Source organism: Oncorhynchus gorbuscha, linkage group LG03 (assembly GCF_021184085.1).
Source record: "Oncorhynchus gorbuscha isolate QuinsamMale2020 ecotype Even-year linkage group LG03, OgorEven_v1.0, whole genome shotgun sequence".
In the NCBI taxonomy this organism is placed as follows: Eukaryota; Metazoa; Chordata; class Actinopteri; order Salmoniformes; family Salmonidae; genus Oncorhynchus; species Oncorhynchus gorbuscha.
The window spans coordinates 21,405,144-21,426,234 of NC_060175.1; the positions used below are offsets into that span (position 1 = coordinate 21,405,144).

General features: G+C 42.4%; 1 protein-coding gene across 4 annotated transcripts; it reads right to left on the reverse strand.

Moving 5' to 3' along the window:
- Window positions 1–2,958: 2,958 nt before the first annotated feature.
- On the reverse strand, window positions 2,959–15,320 carry LOC124027884 (hyaluronidase-2-like). 4 transcript variants are annotated; one of them, XM_046340119.1, is made up of 4 exons: window positions 15,186–15,320; window positions 8,795–9,764; window positions 6,172–6,261; window positions 2,959–5,516 (listed from the first exon to the last, which is right to left on the reverse strand). In XM_046340119.1, exons 2-4 carry the CDS (start codon window positions 9,746–9,748, stop codon window positions 5,124–5,126), a joined length of 1,437 nt encoding a protein of 478 aa, XP_046196075.1. In that variant the 5' UTR covers window positions 9,749–9,764; window positions 15,186–15,320; the 3' UTR covers window positions 2,959–5,123. The 4 variants fall into 4 exon arrangements, with proteins under 4 accessions (XP_046196075.1, XP_046196073.1, XP_046196078.1 ...); XM_046340117.1 differs by lacking the exon at window positions 15,186–15,320 and adding an exon at window positions 12,441–12,653; XM_046340122.1 differs by lacking the exon at window positions 15,186–15,320 and adding an exon at window positions 11,998–12,418.
- Window positions 15,321–21,091: the final 5,771 nt, after the last annotated feature.

The following is a 21,091-nucleotide window of genomic DNA, read 5'->3' on the forward strand; positions in this document are numbered from 1 at the left end:
TTTAATTATTTGTAGATATTTTTTACTTTAGTTTATTTGGATAAAATGTTCTTAACTCTTCTTGAACTGCACTGTTGGTTAAGGGCTTGTAAAGTAAGCATTTCACATGTATTCGGCACGTGACAAATAGTTTGATTTGATTTACATTTTCCTATCAATCTAAAAATGTTATAAAGGTCCTGTGAATTGGCTAAGATGTTATAGGGCTTTAGTAACATGTTTGTTAATGATTGTTTTGTTTACTTACCTACCAACTAGAGCAGGGGTGTCAAAGTCAAATGGACGGAGGGCCAAATAAAAAATTTAGCTACAAGCCGAGGGCCGGACTGTTCGAATGTTCATTGAAATTTTTTAAATGACCCATATAGTCTAGTGAACCTAATTGAACCTACTGAAAACCTAACAAATATATTCCAATATGATCAGATAAATAAAGCAATATTTTCTTATGGCTCTGTCAGTAATCTTTAATTTTCAACAGACACAAAAGACAAATTTCCTTTATATAAAAATCCCCATAACATGAACATTAAATGAAAGAAACCGGTATTCAAGGCACCATCAGTAGCCTATATTTTCTATTTTAGCAAAAGTGGGCTAAATTTACTTCAAAGAAAAAAACAATAATAGCAATTTTCTATCATCCACTCAACTGAAATATTTTTAAAATATAATTGGATTGAAATACAATAAAATAAAGTGCAAAAATCTATTAATCAAAAACAACACTTTGTTTAAGGAGAAGTAACATGCAGTGAAAACAAATATTAAACTTTAACTTTTAAACTTGAACTGAGTAAAAACTCTAAATATGTGATTGCACAGTAATGTTCACTTGTTTGAGGTTGAGGGTGATACTTGGTGGTGTCCCATCTTTTCCACAAGTTCATCAATGTTCGGGGTAAGGCTCTGAGCTGAGGAAATCCTCAGAATTGAGTGGAGGTGTTCAGCAGTAAGTCGACTTCTGTGTGATGTTTTGTTCAAGTTCATCAAAGAAAACAGTTGTTCACACAGGTATGTGCTGCCAAACATAGACAACGTTTGAGCAGCCTGGATGCGCAGCTGGGGCATTGTGTCGGGGAGGAAACGGGCGAACTCCGCAGCACCCACTGCCGCATATTTTGCCCTCAGTGCATCATTGCATTGGAGGTCAATCAACTCCATTTGGAGGTTTGGTGGTGAGCTTTCCACGTCAACAGCAAATGGGTTACCGAGCAGTTCCAACCTGCTTTTTGTGCTTCAAAGTCAGCAAATCGGCGTCGAAAGTCAGCGGCAAGCATACCTATTTTATCAGCCAACTGTGCGCTCGGGAACGCACTGGTAGAGAGCTTCTCTTTCATGGTCTGGCAGCTGGGAAAGTGGCTCAAATTTTCTTTCCGCATCTGCGTCTCCCACAGAGTCAGTTTGGTTTTAAATGCCTTCACTGTACTGTACATATCAGAGATGACTCGATCCCGACCCTGCAGCTGCAAGTTCATTGCATTCAGATGACTCGTAATGTCACACAGAAAAGCCATTTCACACAGAAACATTTCGTCTCGGAGTTGTGTTGTGTCTTTCCCTTTGCTGTCCAAGAACAGACAAATCTCCTCACGAAGCTCGAAACATCTTTGAAGCACCTTTCCCTGGCTTAGCCATCGCACCTCTGTGTGATAAGGCAAATCACCATGCTCCGTTTCTAACTCCGTCAGAAATGCCTTGAACTGGCGGTGATTCAAACCTTTGGCTCTGATAAAGTTAACTGTGCGCGTGATGATGCTCATTACATGCTCCATTTTCAAGGCTTTACCGCACAACGCTTCCTGGCGTATGATACAATGATAAGCTGTCAGCTCACCTGTCGCGTTTTCCTCTTGCATCTTTTCCCGTATCTTGGCCACCAGTCCGCTCCTGTGTCCACACATCGCAGGTGCTCCGTCGGTTGTCAAACCCACGAGTTTTTCCCAAGGCAGCTCCATCTCATTTACACATCTTGACACCTCTTCATACAAATCATGCCCCGTAGTTGTGCCATGCATAGGACGTAAAGCCAAAAACTCCTCTGTCACGCTTAGGCTGGAGTCCACTCCGCGGATGAAAATTGACAACTGGGCAATGTCAGAAATGTCGGTGCTCTCATCCACAGCCAAGGAATATGCAATGAAATCTTTTCCCTTTTTCACAAGCTGCTCTTTTAGATTGATGGACAACTGGTCTACTCTCTCGGCAATGGTGTTTCTGCTCAGACTCACATTTAAAAAGAGTTGCCTTTTTTCTGGGCAAACTTCGTCACAAACTTTAATCATGCAGTTTTTGATGAAATCCCCCTCCGTAAATGGCCGGGCTGATTTAGCGATCTCTTCTGCCAAAATAAAACTGGCCTTGACAGCAGCCTGGCCTTGTGATTTGGCTTTTTTGAACAGAGCCTGTCGAGATTTGAGGCCTCGTTTTAATTCCTCTGCCTTTTGTAGCCTTTGTTCCATGTCCATATTCTTGTTTTTGTCCGCGTGTTTCGTTTCATAATGTCGTCTCAGATTATACTCTTTCAGTACCGCCACACTTTCTCCACACAGAAGACACACAGGTTTTCCAGCTACCTCCGTGAACAAATACTCCGACTCCCACCTTGTTTGAAACCCCCGGTTCTCAGTGTCCACCTTCCGTTTTGCCATTTTTGATGGGTATCTGAAAGTTAATTTTACTGTGATGCTGACAACTGCTGTGCCAATAAATATTGAAATGAAGCAGCCTACTGCTCGGTGCGTCACCGTTGCATTGTGGGAAATGTAGTATTGGTGCGTGTAAAAGATCTGCGGGCTGCCGGCTTGCTGCGGTCTGCGGGCCGGTTCTAATAATAAATCAAGATCATCCCAGGGGCCGTAAAAAACCTTCTCGCGGGCCGGATGTGGCCCGCGGGCCTTGACTCTGACATATGTGAACTAGAGTAACAGCAGTCTTGCATTCACAGTCTATTGATTTATGGAATTCACATCTTGGCCACACATTGCCTTTAATAGTCCAACTGTACACGCATCAATAGTATTACACGTGCTACAAAATGTGGATGCTGTTGAATGAGTGAACAGCAGTACCCTTCCTCCTGGAGGGTCGGAACTCGAAGATTGGGGGGGCTTGAAGTCTGGTTTTAGTTATAAAACAAGGCTTTCTCTGTACTCCTAGCACAATAATATTGCTTTTGGCACCATGAGAATACCCCCCTTACACTTGGAAGAGATTCCCAAAAACGGAGGGGAAAAAGAGGAAAAGTGAAATGTTGGCAAGACACAGAGGTAGGTGACTCAGGAGAGCAAGTTACCAAGGTGCAAAGGCCTTCACGTGAAAACCTTACCAGGCACGTTGCAGCCTGCTCCCCGGGCGCCTGAGGCGATGACGTGGACGTCGATTAAGGCAGCCCCCTGCACTTTGGGTGAATCCAACTTTGGGTTGGGTGAATCCATCCAGTTGTGCAACTGATTAAGTATGGCCTTTTCTGATGCCATTAAATCCAACTACAACTTGTCACTGTACTGACCATGAATGGTTAAAACATGCTTTTCCAAAATGTATGTCAAACTGCTCACTGTGTTTGCAACACGTGGTATGTGATTGTGAACTCCGACCCACCATGATGTTAATAACGGCAGCACAACAGCTCCAAGATACAAATTCATTGAGAGCCTTCTCATATTTCAAGTTTAATGTAATAAAAAGAAATGACTAATTACACTTAATTACAATTACATCCAATGTACATGTAGGAGAGTAAATGAGAAGCATGTTTGGGACATAAATAAGAGCAGTGAAAACGATAGACCCTCACTGAGGCCCCTGGAGGCCCCCTGAAGAAGCCTACGAGAGGACAAAGCCATTTTCTTAGGAATTTGGTTTCAGGCAACAGAAGGCAGAATAGAGTAAAGACACAATGAGCAAAAGTGCTTTCAGCTTTGGTTTACAATCCTCACAAACACTCAGAAAACATCAACACAGAGAAAATGTAGATGCCCCAGAATAAGAATCATGACAATAAGGATGATGACCACAGACACGTTAGGCCAAACACACTCGTTGGACAGGCACTTCGCACTGTCATCTGTGTAGATGAGTGGTGTGTTTACAAATGTCAAAGAATATGTTGTGGACTACAAACACTTCTTACACATTCTTAGATGAGTCGTTTCTTGTTAATGTGACTGAGGTGCTAAAGTGTTGCAAAAGCAGTCAGCGTACGACACAGTAGATGTAGATGAAATGAGTTCCTTGCCACAATGCTAAGCTTTACTGAAGGTCATGAATATTCACATGAAGCAGTCTTTTCCAAATATTCCAGTTATTTTCCACAGCATCATTAGAGGCATAAAAAAATAAGACCATAGAAAAAGAGAACATTACAAAAAGATTGCTGTTGATTTTCCTCGCCGTATCTGCAGTTGGACCAGAACAGAACTGGGTGAGGGGGTAGCCGTCTACCGAGAGGTGTGCACAGCACAAGTCTCTTTGGACAGAATCTTCACAGTAGGAGTCTCTTCGTAGAAAAGTAGCATTCTTGTGTGATGCGTTAGCTTCTCTGATGTTGAAGATTCAATTCCCTCATAAGTTTCAACATGAGTAAAAAGCTAGAGGCATATTCTAACAAACTACTGTCTAACTAGTAACCCAGGTACACTTCTAACTAATGACAGTTTACTTAAAACCACACACAAACTCAATAATACAGCTGGTTAGCATTCATACACCTTGCAGACATCTTAGTTCTAGTTCTGGCTGTTAGCTCCAGATGTCTTCCAGCTCTGGTGAAGGGAGGGATAGATCACTACAGTATGGACCTTCATTTCTGCCACACTTGCAGCGCACCCACTCCCTAAAAACATCAAGTCAAAGTAGAAGGCCTGTTTTGCCCACTTCAAATGCTGTCCCTGAAGGGTACTGAGGGGTATCTTCAGTCCCCTCCTTCCTTCCATCATGTTGAGAAGCAGGCACTCCCATGTCTTCTCCTCCATGGATCAGTCCCACAGAGCAGCTAGTGCCCATCCCTGACCAGGAAGCCCCCTGAGCACCAGTAGAGGCCAGGACTAGAACCAGGATCAAGGTGTGGTGGTGGTGGCTTCCCCCATATTGCACAGTGTCAGCTCCTGCTCCTCCCATCCTCAGTGGAGCACAGTGAGAAGCCCCAGAGGGAGCAGCAGAGTCAGTACAGACCAGACTTTCCAGACAGGGGCAGCACCACTCTTCCCCAGCTCTCTCTGGGCACAGCCCTCGCCCTTGTACCCACTGTAACATTGGCACTGGAAGTGTTGACGGTACCCAGCCAGCTCCCCCTGGCCTAGTTGCCCAGTCACCTTCAGCCTCCCCCCCTGGCTGCTGATGCTGTGGGTGTGGGGGCTGAGGTGCAGGTAAGCATCAGTGTCTGAGTGTTTGCGGAGGCAGCGGCCATGGAAGCCGCACAACTTCTGACTGCACAGTTCTGCTGCTGTGGAGACATTGAATAGGTACCGGCCTAGTGGACCCCGGAGGTACTCACTCAGACTGGAGCAGCTGGCCTGGAGAGAGAGACACACATACATACAGCGAAACACACACACACACACACACACACACACACACACACACACACACACACACACACACACACACACACACACACACACACACACACACACACACACACACACACACACGAGACACACACATATACCCACAGAGTGAGACAGAGGCACAGACTCAGAATGGAAATGAAAAACTCAGACAAAAACAAAGTGGAGAATTGGAGGTCAAGTGTGATACGGGGCAAACAGAGACACCAACACATGTTAGCATTTAATGTGGATAGACAGGAAATAGTCGTTACATAGTAGCTACAGGGGGGAACACCAGACTGATGACTTAAACTAGGCATAATCTATGAATGATCAAATAGGTGTGTCCCCCAAATGGCAACCTATTCTCTACAGGGCCCTGGTCAAAACTAGTGCACTACGAAGGGAATAGGGTGCCGTTTGGGAAACACCCCAATTTGAACATTCATAGATTATGCATAGTTTGAGTCATTATGTTGGGAATAGGGAATCTTCAGGGAGAACACTCCCATTGCTGCAGCCATAAGTATGTTACAGAGGGGAACATTAGACAGAGGACTCAAACTAGGCTATGCATAATATTGAATGATTAAACAGCTTGAGTGATGAGAACACTCACATTGCTGCTGGCGTAGGTATGATCTCCCCAGATGATGACCCCAGATGCTCCCAGGGCTACACTCTCCCCAATAGTGGACACCAGGTCTGTCTGCACACACACACAATCACACACACACAAGTTCAGTATGGAAGTTGGCAGGTCATTATGAACATACTGGCCATGTTTGAGATCAACTACATTGCAGTTGGCGATGACCCGTCAAATCATAATGAGTTGTCATCATGACGTCAGGTGATTTGTAGTTCAGTCAGTCTGCAGTGGCTGACTACAGTGACATTAACTGTAACACACGCACCATCAATCTGAAACACACGCACCACCCTCTATGAACAGGAGCACACACATCATTTATTCATTTCTTTAACACTGACCAGCTGAGCTGACCTACACCCTTCATGTAGATGATGAGGTCACATTATATGGAAAAGATGGTGATTCAGAACAGAATGTCAGAGGAACTGACACATATCTCTTTACTCCCTGGTTTAAACACACAGTCAGATGTGTCACTCCCACGCACATCCTTTCACTCCGACACATCCTTATGGAGACTTCAGACACACTCAAAGTAAGAAATTAAGCACGATACAATATATAGGCTAACCATGATCTCTCGTTCATTCAGAATAATCCTATAAACACACCTTCTGTCTCTCCCTCCCTCCTCCAGTGTGTCTGTGTGAAGAGTGGTCCAGTGGGAAAGTAAACACTGATGCCCAGGCTGCCTAACAGCAATTTATTCATCCACACACAACAAACCTCACTGCACACATACACTCACACACATTAGTACCAACCTCTCCAAACGCACCTCTTCAGCACACACACAACTAACCTCTCATTTAAATCTATTCAGGCAGTAATCTATTTCCAATTGTCTTTTGACTCACTACTACAGTGAATTTGTCTAACTCCCCTCTTCTATCCCTTGGTGAAACAGCTGCAGGAAATGTAATGTAAACTGCTGACAGAAATGGGAACCAGCAAACAAACGTCACTCTTCAGACGAGCAGTGGAGTTTTTCCAAAGGGTTTTCAACAGAGTGGTTAAACAGTACATTCACATGTACACGCACGCACACACACACCACACACACGAAATTCACTTGAACTTGGAGACAATCTGTCTTCCTTCCTGCATTTCTCCTAAACAGAGAAAAGCTGGACAGTAAAGAGCAAAGGGAATTATTTAGACTAGGCTAAAGGCTCTACTATGGCCTAATCAATTCATTCATGACTCTGGTGTGGGTAAGAATCAGTTGCTGCTTGAGATAGAGTATTTTGTGCGCAATGGGTGTGTGTGTGTACTCCAGATTAGTGCATGTGCGTGTTATTGGAAGGTTGGCCAAAGGTAATGATATTTGGTGTAGAAACCGCAGAGAGACATATTTAGGTTTCTGGGGAAACACAGGCAACTCTGTGTTGCTGGACATGCGAAGCCTGGTCATGTAGGAGTGTGTGTGGACATGTGAATGTTCTATATTTAGCCCTGACATATTAGCCTGGCTTTCTTTAACACTATACGATCCAGACAACAAAGCATTCAGATCCTCATGGGCCGGCTTCCCGGACACAAGTTAAAGGGATACTTTGGGATTTTTGTCAATGAGGCCCTTTATCTACTCCCCAGAGTCAGATGAACTCCTGGATACCATTTGTTTGTCTGTGTCTAGTATGAAGGAAATTTGAGGTAGTTTCGTGAGCCAAAGCTAACTAGTGTTAGCACAATGACTGTAAGTCTATGGGTATCTACTAGCAGGAGTAATTAACAACCTACTTCAAACTGCACGCAGAGACATACAAATGGCATACACGCGTTCATCAGACTAGGGAAGTAGATAAAGGGCCCTATTTCCAAAATCCTAAAGTATCCCTTTAAGCTTAGTCCTGAAATAAATACCATGGTCAATAGAGAATCTTCATTGAGAATTATTTTTAGTCCAGGACTTGGCTTAATCTGTGTCTGTAAAACCATCAGCCCTCTATTTTTAGGCCCTTGTTAGAGTAACACTTGTCTTGTAAGACCAGAGGGGACTGCATTCTTGGTTAACATGTTAAAACTAGATTTGTTTAACGCTTTTTTCGTTACTACATGATTCCATACGTCTTATTTTTACTATTTTCTACATTGTAGAATAATAGTGACGACATAAATGTAAATGTAATAAAAACTATGAAATAAGACATATGGAATCATGTAGTAACCAAAAAAGTGTTCAACAAATCAAAATATATAGCAAAGAGTTGCTATTTGAAAAATCTCAAATATAAAATATATTTTTATTTGTTTAACACATTTTTGGTTATTCTACAATGTAGAAAATAGTACAAATAAAGACAAACCCTTGAATGAGTAGGTGTTCTAAAACTTTTGACCGGTAGTTTACATCAGGGTTAATTCAGTCTCACACACAGACAGACACACTTTATCGACAAAAAACAACAACAAAAAAACAGTTGTGGTAAGAGGCAGCTGAGAATTTCAAAGCTATAGTGTGTCTGATTGATTTCTTACTGGAATATCAGGTCTCTGCATAGCACAAGTTATGGTCATGATGAAGAAGGCTAATCATATCTACAGTATAGGGACAGAATCAGGCCTATAACATGGGCCCTCTCACCTCAGTCAGCGGAGTCAGCTCGTTGGCATACGTAGGCCGGGTATAGACAAAGACAGGCCGTGCAAGCGTGTCACCTGCCGATGCCAGACGCATCCCCTCCTTCACCCGGTTGCGGACAAACTGCCGTCCAAACATGGTGGAGCGCAGCACTGTGCTCATGTAGACAGATGGGAACAGGGCCGTGCTCTCAGTCCATAGCCAGGTCAGCTGGTCATTGCGAGCCACCTCCACGTCAGGGCAGCGACCAGTGTAGTTCTCCAGGCCGCTTCGGTAGTCATGGTTGTAGCAGTCTGGAAACAGGTAGAACCCCCACAGCTGGTTGGGCCGCAGGCTCTTGGCCAGCCGCAAGGTCTCCAGCATGAATTTCCGGGCCGACAGCTCAAACTCCTGCTGGGCCACTTTCCCCACGCGCTCCAGGGGCCACTCCAGGTTTTTGTTGGCCACCAGTTGCCGGGATTGGTTCCGGTATACGTCCTTGACGTCCCAGTTGCGGATCCACAGCGGACGCCACTCCTCCCAATCGATGACGGCAAGGCCTTTGGCGTTTGGTTCACTTATGTACTTGTGAACACCTTCGGGCATCTTCTTGTAGTGCTGCGTGAGGCTGGCGGCCTGTGGGAGCCCACCGTTCACCGCGGTGCCGTCCCGCTCGTAATACGGATACAGCCCTAACCGGTCCTTATAGAAGATGGTGAGGTTCTGTCTGACAAATCCCTCGTTGGGCGACGCCACTATCTGGAACTGCTCCAGCGGGAAACGCACACCATGCCGGGGGCGGCAGTCCTCTGTCGGGGCATTCCAGGCGAGGAGCAAAGGCTTCTGGGAGAACATGGGCCATCTAGTGGGCTTCAGTTCTTCAACTCCGAGGACATTCCAGGGATTGAGCAGAGCCAGGAGCAGCAGCCAGGGCAGCTGGCCAGTCAGGGCCAGGAGAGAGTGAGGCGCTACCCCCATGGCCACCTTCTCTGCCCTGGAAGAGAGACACAATGTCAATGTAGCTCTTTACAATCACAGCCTAGGAAATGAGCCTCTCCAGTTACTCAGTTTCTCTGTAGACTATATAATTTGGCAGTGATACAAAGAGAGCTATTTTTACTGTATGAAATGGCATGTTTACTTAATATACATTTCTCCAGGTGCCCTCACAAACCATTTCTAACTGTGTTATGTAATAATATGCCTTGAGCAAGAGTGTGTGTGTTTTCAACTTCAAATCAACATTAACTTCCTTTCACAACACTGATTGGCACACATATGGTAGGAGATTGCCAACCATTATGACAGGGCTAGCTTGTAGGATATCTCTGAAATGTAAGAGAGTATTTTGGTACTACTCTTCATACTAACATTGTTGGAAGGTCATGTAGCCCTGCAGTAAATAACACAAACAAAAGACAGACAAAACTGTCTGACAATGCATGGGGAGATAATATATTATTTCCAGGGTTGGGTAGGTTACTTTCTAAATATAATCCGTTACAGTTACCTGTCCAAAATTGTAATCAGTAACGTAACTTTTGGATTACCCAAACTCAGTAATGTAATCTGATTACATTCCGTTACTATTAGATATCTTTCCCCTTAAGACACATTAGAAGAAGACAAAAATGTATGTTACCAATTGAACAAAATCTATTGCAGGATAAATTAACATTAAAGTTTACATAGCTGGTCATATATGGATGTAAAATGTTACTTTATGGGTTGGTTATGTAGGCTTCTTCTAACCCATTGCTTTCTACTACATATAAAAATAATATGATTATATATTTACATTAAAAACCAAAGTCTATCAGAATTCCAGTCATTCAAATAAATATTATACCCCTTGATCTTCAAGAATAGGATTTGGAAATATGGAAGTATAGATTAGACAAATTGATTTACCTGAGCATAACCCCAAAACTAAGTACTTATTAACCAGCACTACTCTGATGTTTATGATTTTGTGGTCATGGAGGACTGATTGGGCTCATTGATTCCAGTTAAAAAATAAATGCTGCACTCATGGCATGCTTTGAGCACTACTGAAAAGTGCTATTTTACATGTGAAAAATTAATGCCTTATGCTGCATTTGCTATAGACCTATTGTTGACCTTTTTGTTGGTGACACTTTTTGATATCTTGATAATATGCAGCTGTTTATTGGGCAAATCCACAGATGAAACAATAACAAAATCGCCGCCCCGCCTCTGTTTTGGTAAAAAGCTGAGGGATGGGCCTGGAGAAATGTAACCACTCTCAGATTAATAAACAGAACTACGGATGGTAGGACTGACCATCCACGATATCAAAAGTATTGTTTTAACCATGTTATGAATCTATACAGTGTTTGTTCACATTTACAAACATTTGAGAAAAACAAGATGATATTTTGAGTTCTCATGGAGTGTGACAGTTGAATTTAGCTCATGAGGCATTATAAATTATATTATTCAAGAATCAAATAGATATATATATAATCTATAAGTCAAAAACATTATGTAGCAACTACAGATTGCCCCTTTAAATCTATCAAAAATGTGATTTTGAGCATGTGTCCATTAGGCCTATGGATTTTTATTTTATCAGCATGAATTTGATTGAGTAATAAAAGCCCCACTTTTATTCCATAGGCCGCTGTTGCAAGAGTGTACTTTTCACTGGATGTCCACTGGTTTCAAAAACAATGATTGCAAGGCAGTTTAAACTTCTTGAATTCAACCATTATTGGGTTCAAATACACATTTAGATTTGTGAACAGCCATCCACAACAACCACAATCCGTAAGGCGCAAATAACTAAATGAGAGCAGTGTGATTCACATCAATGCGCTATGTAGATATCAATAACAAATTAAATCCATATCACCGTAGAGTACACCACTGCTGTTATCCTCACCTCCAAGCGTTAATTCAAATTCAAAATCTTTAGTCGCACCATTGGACAGTAGCCTTCAAAAGCCTATTCCTGCGATCGATCAAACACATTTTGTGTGTCATCATAGTGGTCTCTGACTTGTGGTCAGACTCGCTCAGGTGGAACAAATTTAAACTTTTTTTCAATGCTTAAATGTCATTGAGAAAACAAGTCTAAAATATGTTTTTCGCTAACATCCTTTCTGAATTTAAAAGTAACCCTTGAAGTAATCATCTAGTTTTTCAAAAGTATCTGTAATCTGATCACAATATTTTTTGCTGGTAATGTAACGAATTATAGTTACCGTTTTTGTAATCATTTACATGTGACGGATTACACCCCAACCCTGATTATGTCTGTGGACCAAAAAATACCGATGACTGCATTTTACCCTGTTTTCGTGTTTATGCTGTCCTCAAAACGAATCGAACAATACACTCAAATGTAAAACCAAACCAGCTCACCAGTTTCAGACAATGTGAATGATTATCATTACTCGCTAATTCCTTAATCAAATAAGTAATTATATGCATACCAAATTCACCACAAACTAGTACGAACACGCGACGTAGTTGTACACGCGCACAACGTTAGCACGAGCTAGTTTCAGTCCTTGCATTTACTCATCACATTGTAGCCAAATACAATAACTGGAATTGAATGATACAGTTGCGAACTGTGCAATAATGTTACACTACTTGCTACTGTAGCAACACAAGTTTCACTAGATGACCAAGGGAATCTGACCTGTAGCAGACGACTAGATCAGGACAACGGTTTATTCCACTAATGTGGTTTCAAACAAAAAACGACAAGAATCTGCCGACATCCTGGTATACATATCTCCTCATGATGGAAATGTTCCACCAGTCGTCTTGCTAATAACATATTATAATCAATACATTTTTCGGGAAAATCCACTCTTGCCAACAACGCATCGCGCCCAGTTCCAAGCAGAGAAACAATGCTCCCGTGTGCTACGAGTTTAGAACTGCTCGTTCCATTCTACGGGAAAGGGGGGTTACGTTCAGAAATTGACTTCAATGTTTAGGTCACTTCGTCTTGATGAGGAGTAATACATATATGTCATTGGACTAATTAATGTCAATATATATTTATGTGTATGTTAAAGCCATACTAATGTATTTGTAGCGTTTTTGGTTTGACGTTTGTTTACAATTACTCCCTTTAAATAACAATAGTGGCTTAGTCTTGCAATTTCGCTGAGGGGTAGGATATCACCCCGAAATGTGTTCTTTAAATTAAAATAGGATATAGTCACATGTAGGAACCAATCCAATGAATTATGTTTATGTAGGTTTAGATAGCAGATATGTGGGTGACTAGCACTGCTAGCTAGTATATTAATACCACGTGTTACAGGAGTGTGGATGTCCACTTTAAACGAGCCCATCCTACTTTTAGACTGCGTGTTTCTTATAATTCAGTCATCTTAATGTAGTCCTTACTGATACTTCTCAGTAATTGACAAGCTATGTGACCATACTCTTTCAAATCTTTCAGGAAACAGAAATAAAGCATACAGCTGTCTACTTCATCCAACATCTGCAGTTCACCCCCTAGAAAGCATGATGTCCACTGACCATGTGCTATGGACATAGCTGCTGTTCCTGTGAAAGTTGGGAGCGACCACTGACTCTCCGTGCTGACTCACCTGACAGGGTCAAACTTATGAAGGGGAAAGCGTCTCTCATGGCTGCTGACCAAGCAGGTTAAGACCTACAGCAGGAATTTCTCGCTCTCTTTCTCACTCTGTTTACTTGTTCACAGATGTAATTTCAGTACAAGGAACACAGAAGACCAGACCATTTTAAGTCATCTGGGATACCTTAAAGTAACGTATCATGTAAACAGGGCCTGCCTGCTTTACATCAGTCCCAGGTGTATCTGCCTGTAGTCTGATCTATCGCCACTGAATGTCCATGGTTTAAAGCCTTCCCCTCTCTCTAAACCCTGTGGAGCAGGCAGTAACCAGGAATTGCTACTAACTAACACACACCTGGATGGAAACTACAGTAGTAGTGAAGCCACCATGGTTCTACCTCTTCATTGCTTAATTGTTCTTTTAGGCTGGGTTTCTGTATAACCACTTTGTGACAACTGTGGATGTAAAAGGGGCTTTATAAATACATTTGATTGTATATAGCCTGGTTATTGTTATTCTTATTGTGTTACTTTTTATTATTACCTTTATTTTAGTCTACTTGGTAAATATTTTCCTAACTCTTCTTGAACTGCACTGTTGTTTAAGGACTTGTAAGTACACATTTCATGGTAATGTCTACACTTGTTGTATTCGGAGCATGTGACAAATAAAGTTTGATTGAACGATTGACCACAGTAGAGTGCATTTACCGCAATGCAATAAGTGCCTTAGTATGCCACCCACACACAGCTAGGCAGCTACAGGCACAGATGTGTGGTGCTTTGAAGTCTGGCCTAGGGTCCACTGTTGTGAAATCCAGACAGGAATCTATTTGACAGGAACAAATCATTCAGCAAACCAGAGGGGATTTGACAGAGTGTTTTTTGAGAGGAGGGCAGTGCAGTGCAGAGAGGAATGACAAAGATGTTGTGGAAATGTGTTTTGTAGTTTGAAGTAGTTTATCCAAGGAAGAATCTCTCTAGCGGGGAAGCTTAGGGGTGGATTTGTTTTATGCTACACTCCCTAATTGATAGCATGCTAACAAAACTCACAACTTTTAGACAAGAATCTCCTATGCATAGACTACACTCATGAAACAACTATGAAGAAGCTGAAAACACATGAAAATAGATGTTAGAGTAAACTGGAATATTATCAAATTAAAATGACCTAACACACTGTCTGTGATATGTTTAGACATTTTACAAAAGGCATCAATGTGATGTGCCTCCTGTCATAGCAGTGTTACGCTCATCGTCGGATGATAAATGACCGGACCAAGGTGCAGCATAGTAGGTTTGAGAACGTAACACCGGGAAAAACAATGAACATAAACCGAACACAAAAGCTAGTTGTGTCTAAAGCAACAAACAAAGACAAAAACAAAAGTGCACAATTCTGTAAGGAAAAATAAACTATACAGAAAACAAGATCCCACAAAACCCAAAAGGAAAATGACAACTTATATGTGATCCCCAATCAGAGACAACGATAGACAGCTGCCTCTGATTGGGAACCATACTCAGCCAAAAACACAAAGAAATAGAAAACATCATTTTTCCCACCCGAGTCACACCCTGACCTAACCAAACATAGAGAATAATAAGGATCTCTAAGGTCAGGGCGTGACAAGCAGACAATGAGAAATGGTGTCTGAAATGCAACTGGTAATCAACCTTGGTTAATTGATTCAGGAGTAGAGCACATGACTTTTAGATGATGGATACATGCATAGTAAGAAATGGAGTTAAAAAAAGAAGGAATGCAGACAAATATGTTATAGTCAAATGTTGAATAAATCGGTCTCTGAAGTTTTTCCCACTTACCCAACAGAGGCTAGACTCCTTTTCCTTGCAAATCCACCGAAGAGGACTGGATGTGTTGTACAGACCAGTTTCTTTCCCCACTATAATGTTGGCTAAAGTGTCCTGGGTCCCCCTGCATTGACAATCCTTTGAGTGTGTCAGTAGTTAAATGCAGAGATCCAGCCTTACATCTTATTTCAACCTCTGACAGACCCCACCTCTGTCCTGCCCATGCAACCATGCCAAATAGACATCAGGCTCATGAACTCCTCCCAGAGCGCTAAGAACCTTGGCGTGATCCTGGACAACACCCTGTCGTTCTCAACTAACATCAAGGCGGTGGCCCGTTCCTGTAGGTTCATGCTCTACAACATCCGCAGAGTACGACCCTGCCTCACACAGGAAGCGGCGCAGGTCCTAATCCAGGCACTTGTCATCTCCCGTCTGGATTACTGCAACTCGCTGTTGGCTGGGCTCCCTGCCTGTGCCATTAAACCCCTACAACTCATCCAGAACGCCGCAGCCCGTCTAGTGTTCAACCTTCCCAAGTTCTCTCACGTCACCCCGCTCCTCCGCTCTCTCCACTGGCTTCCAGTTGAAGCTCGCATCCGCTACAAGACCATGGTGCTTGCCTACGGAGCTGTGAGGGGAACGGCACCTCAGTACCTCCAGGCTCTGATCAGGCCCTACACCCAAATAAGGGCACTGCGTTCATCCACCTCTGGCCTGCTCGCCTCCCTACCACTGAGGAAGTACAGTTCCCGCTCAACCCAGTCAAAACTGTTCGCTGCTCTGGCTCCCCAATGGTGGAACAAACTCCCTCATGACGCCAGGACAGCGGAGTCAATCACCACCTTCCGGAGACACCTGAAATCCCACCTCTTTAAGGAATACCTAGGATAGGATAAAGTAATCCTTCTCACCCCCCCTTCCCCCCTTAAAATATTTAGATGCACTATTGTAAAGTGGCTGTTCCACTGGATGTCATAAGGTGAATGCACCAATTTGTAAGTCGCTCTGGATAAGAGCGTCTGCTAAATGACTTAAATGTAAATGTAATGTAAATGTAACTCAATAACATATAACTCACCCCTCTAAGCAAGGTTAGGTTTAGTTAGACTTAGGGCTCAAACAAACCAGAAGGTACTTCCTTCCCTCTCATGCTCATAAGAGTCAATTCCGCCCTATCCCTTAATTTAATGGTAAACTGACAGGTTGTTGGATCAGGTATTATACTAGGTATCAATTCTGAGGCATAAAGATTACTTATTTTACTAGAATAATTATTAGAAGACAATCCCCAAATGCCCAAACTCTACAAAAATCCTGTGTGTGTGTGTGTATGTGTCTGTGTGTGTGTGAGAGAGAGAGAGAGAGAGAGAGAGAGAGAGAGAGAGAGAGAGAGAGAGAGAGAGAGAGAGAGAGAGAGAGAGAGAGAGAGAGAGAGAGAGAGAGAGAGAGAGAGAGAGAGAGAGAGAGAGAGAGAGAGAGAGAGATAAGGCACATGTTAGGGTTTAGTGTCGAAGCCAGGGGTTTCCTTTGTTTTTGTCACTGATCATCTGACTGCAGTATGACCTCAAGCGTCTCCCATTGTCCAGCTATTGTCCAGCTATTGTCCTGCTCAGGGTATAAAGTTAATTCTGACCCTGTACTGGGGGAAAGGGTATGTCTGGGGTCACACACACACATGCACACACACACGATAACACTTGGGGCTAGCGTGAAACGTCTCTGGCAACCCATAGTTTTTAGTCTAATCAGCACTTTAAATGCTGTTGAAAGTACATTCAAATGAGCATGAATGTACATACTGTTCTTTGCATTGGGTATTTTGGGTGACTGTTGACACAAAAGACCTCTGTGGTAGGAACATTGCCACTTTGTGCTGCATTGTGTTGAGCCCTATATAATAGACACTTTCTCATTGCGTGATAGACACTGTCCTTAGTGTGTCTCTGTGTAGGCAGAAACAAAAGCTGCTTTTATACGCTGGGCAAAAGCAAGGTCATAGATCAAAGCCAATAACAGTCACTAAACTAAGAAACTAGTCTTGTGAATAATCATTAGTGCCAGTTAGTGGGGTTGGTGCTGAAGTGAGATGGATAAGGGTAAAATTAGGGTAATAATCACAGTATTAACTATGTTAACTATGATCATCAAGTTCTGACCTTCATCAGGTTACTCAGTCTGAAATATATGTAGGGTTTAGCAGGAACTTTGTACTAGTCTCGTGCTACCAGACATCACACAATATTCTAGTTTGTTTCTATGGATAAACATAGAACGACTGGAGTCAAGGCTATCTTGCTACAGACTTTCAGCTTGTGTTATGGATGTGTAGCTACTGCTAGTGATGGTAGTAATTATCCTTTTCCTTGCCACCATCATATTTCACATTACATAACTATAGGATAGAACTGGGAAGAGCCTTCGGATGCCTCCAATCAAAATGGTTTGCATTCTGCTCATGCACAATGTAACAGTTTAAAATTCCCAACTCTGAAGAGGTAACTCGAGACGAGACAGGGCCAGTTCAAAGAATCCGGTCTGACTGTCCAGCAGGGAGAATGTCACCTTTGACCCTGCATTAATCTACATCCCCATAAAACCACAGGTCTGTTAGGACATACGAGATAGCCAGGGATAACAGAAAACCCACACCAGGATGTGGAAAATGGCTCCTTGAATCATTGGCTTTCCAAATAGCTTTAGTCTTTCTTTGGCTTTTGTTTTCTTTCCTATCCTTTGGCTTTTCTGATGTGTTTACATTTGTTTACAGTTTGGTTGGCTCCAGTCCCACCCACAAACATGTTTCATGGTAATTCACTAATTGCAACATTAAGCAAAATTCTTTGAAATGACAATTACAATAAGTACTATGCAAAACATTCTGAAGTGAGCGCCTTGCTATATGACAGCCAGGGACAGAAAAAATAATGGTTCCCTTCTTGGAACTGTGATGCTAGAAAGAGCTCTTCTTCTACTAATACTTGTTCTTTCCCTAAACTGAAAGAAAAATGTCCTCCAGAGGGAATGGGCATTGAGTTTCCTCATAAATACTCTGAGACTGCCACAATAAGGCCTACAATATGTGAAATAAAAACAATATGCTTGTATAAAAGCCAACATGAACAAATAAGACACTCATTATCCCTTTTCTTTGGACCCAAAGAGAATTTGGGGTTTCTTGAAAGCCCCAAAGAAAGATTATGAAGTTCAGAACACAACCTACCAAAAAAAAAAACTTTCCATCTCACCTGTGCATAGCCCTTCACCAAACCTCTGGAATATTATTGTAGCTTTGTGGAAAAGTACAGAGATAAAACAAACTATTAACCGTTGTTTAATCTCCCTCCTGTGACGCAGTGCACACAGCGACTCACAGCAGAGTTTTTTGAAGGCTGAAAAGACAAGAACAAAACCTTGTATAAAAGCAATAAAGTGAAGTGGACCATGACACAGCATTCTTTTATCCTCTAAGCAGACAATAACACAGACTTCTTTGCAGGAGAAACAAACACACTCAACATACACTTTCAGATGGGCAAAGAACAGGGTGCTAAACGACACCTGAGTCATTCCATGTCATATCAACAAGCCATGACACCCACCATCTCAGATGGTTCTGAAATCATTTCTGTAGTTAGAAACAGATTAGCATTCCTGCAACATTATTTTGTTGAAATATAGTTTGATCGCTGAGAAATTAAGCTAATTGATTGCACACAAATTGGCCATTTTCATTTATATGAGAAATATAATATTCAATAAATAAAGTACCTAACATCCAATTCTAACAGTGAGCTAAACATGAGGAATTCAAAGAAATTGTAGAAAGCCACCCACACCAATACTACCCTAACAATGAGTATACAATATCTGTTCTCTATGTCGGAAAATTAGTATGCAGCTGCGGCTCTGAGAATGTGTTATTCATGTAATGTATTCTCAGTGAATTTGGTACGTTTTTTCCCACCCTGTTCAGAAAAATGTGTTATTGAAGTTATGTCCCATCCTACATACTGATATTACCAGGTCTGACTAGATGGTGCTGTTTCTGCTGTCAGGTGATGTAGGATGTAGGATGGGACATAAACCTAACAACTTCATTGACCCTGGGTGGCTTTTGTCAATTTCTCTAGATTGCTCACTGTTAGAAAAAAGCTTGGTCCAAACCGGATGTTACGTTAAATTAAAATGGCATATTTGGGTGCAATCAACTTATTTTCTCAGAAAATTTTCAACAAAATAATTGATGCAGGAATGCTAATCTTAACTGTTTCTAACAACAGAAACAATTTCAGAACAATCTGAGATGTGGCCGTAGAAAAACTCTTTCTTGTGGTTTTTGGAGGTGGAATGACCCACCTTCCTCATGAGTAATAAATAGGAAAAGGTATGAGAGTGAAAGGTAGCCCCACGAACACCAACAAACCGACCAGTATACCTGCTCAAACACCCCTGGTGAGAGTTGGCCTCTGCTGTTTCCTGTGCAGTACACTCTTAGAAAAAAAGGGTGCTATCTAGAACCTAAAAGGGTTCTTTGGTTGGCCCCATTGGTTTCATATAAAACCCTTTCCACAGAGGGTTCTAGATTGAACCCAAAAGCGTTTTACCGAGGACCAAAAATGGTTGTCCTATGGAGACAGCTGAAGAACCCTTTTGGAAGCCTTTTTTCCTAGGAGTGTAGTTGGGGTTGTTTCCTCCACCCTGTGTATACGTCAGTGACATCCTTCCCAGGTTTCAATTTCCCCTCTTAGCATGTCCAGACCCATAGAGGCCGGGGGACAGGAAGACGCCTTCCATAACAACATTGGTGGACTGTGGCTGCAACTACAGCGTGACAAAGTTGACCGCACATCAGCAGAGTACCCGCTATTGTGACACCAGGGCCAAGGACATGCCACATGCTGTTGCTGAACATAGTGGTATTGCCCTGGGAGCAATCTACAGCTGCCAAATGCGCCAAGGTCAAGGGCACACACAGACTCACACTCGTGTGAACACAGAGCTTCACAGCCTTCAATAGTTTTAGAATGTGAGACGCAAAACAATGTCTCTCAAGCCTGTCAACCAGATCTAATGTTAACCTCTGTAGTGAAATAATGTTTGAAGTAGTGCCTTTAGTAATCTTAGTGAAACAAAGTTCTATATATCTACAGTTCACTTTTCATAGACACAATTTAGTGGATGACAATTACAACTTTTCAAGTAGTGTTCTCCAGACGACACATGCTCAGATCAGTGGTAGAGAAACTGCAGCAGAAGCAGCGTCTGTGGCATCTATCCACTACTCTGAAGTTTAATGAAGTCACAGCGTAAGTACTGTGGGTCATCTGCTAGCAATCAGACAAACACAATTTACAACAGAACGGCATGCTATGTGCAAAACACACACACACACACACACACACACACACACACACACACACACACACACACACACACACACACACACACACACACACACACACACACACACACACACACACACACACACACACACACACACACACACACACACACACACACACACACACACCAACCTAGAATAGAGACAGAGCGGAAGGATCACTTTAGAAGTTATTTATAATATGTAGAAACACACCCTCACATGATTGCTGAACTCCATCCTCTCCTCCCTCTCCTCCAAGACACTGTACCACCCTGGTTGTCAAACAATGAGTTACTGGGCTTGTTCGAAACTGCAGCCAGCCTTGCATGAGACTGCCGACTGACTGATCTACAAATAACCTTGCATCATAAATAATTACTCAATATTATTTGTAGATTATTCAGTCACAATTGACTGAAAATGCATCACATTGGCTGCAATGTCAAACATGCACAATCACTTTCCTAACAGTGTAAAACGTTTTTTTAAATAATATGGCTTGACACTGCAGGAGTCATCTGTGCCCAGAACT

What these genes read in the sequence shown, in the direction of transcription:
- LOC124027884 (XM_046340119.1), bottom strand. Translation starts at nt 9,748, where the DNA reads ATGGGGGTAGCGCCTCACTCTCTCCTGGCCCTGACTGGCCAGCTGCCC. An exon ending in AGCTGACTCCGCTGACTGAG is followed by an intron (nt 6,262 to 8,794) that starts GTGAGAGGGCCC and finishes GTGTGTGTGCAG; the next exon opens with ACAGACCTGGTGTCCACTAT. An exon ending in ATACCTACGCCAGCAGCAAT is followed by an intron (nt 5,517 to 6,171) that starts GTGAGTGTTCTC and finishes CTCTCTCTCCAG; the next exon opens with GCCAGCTGCTCCAGTCTGAG.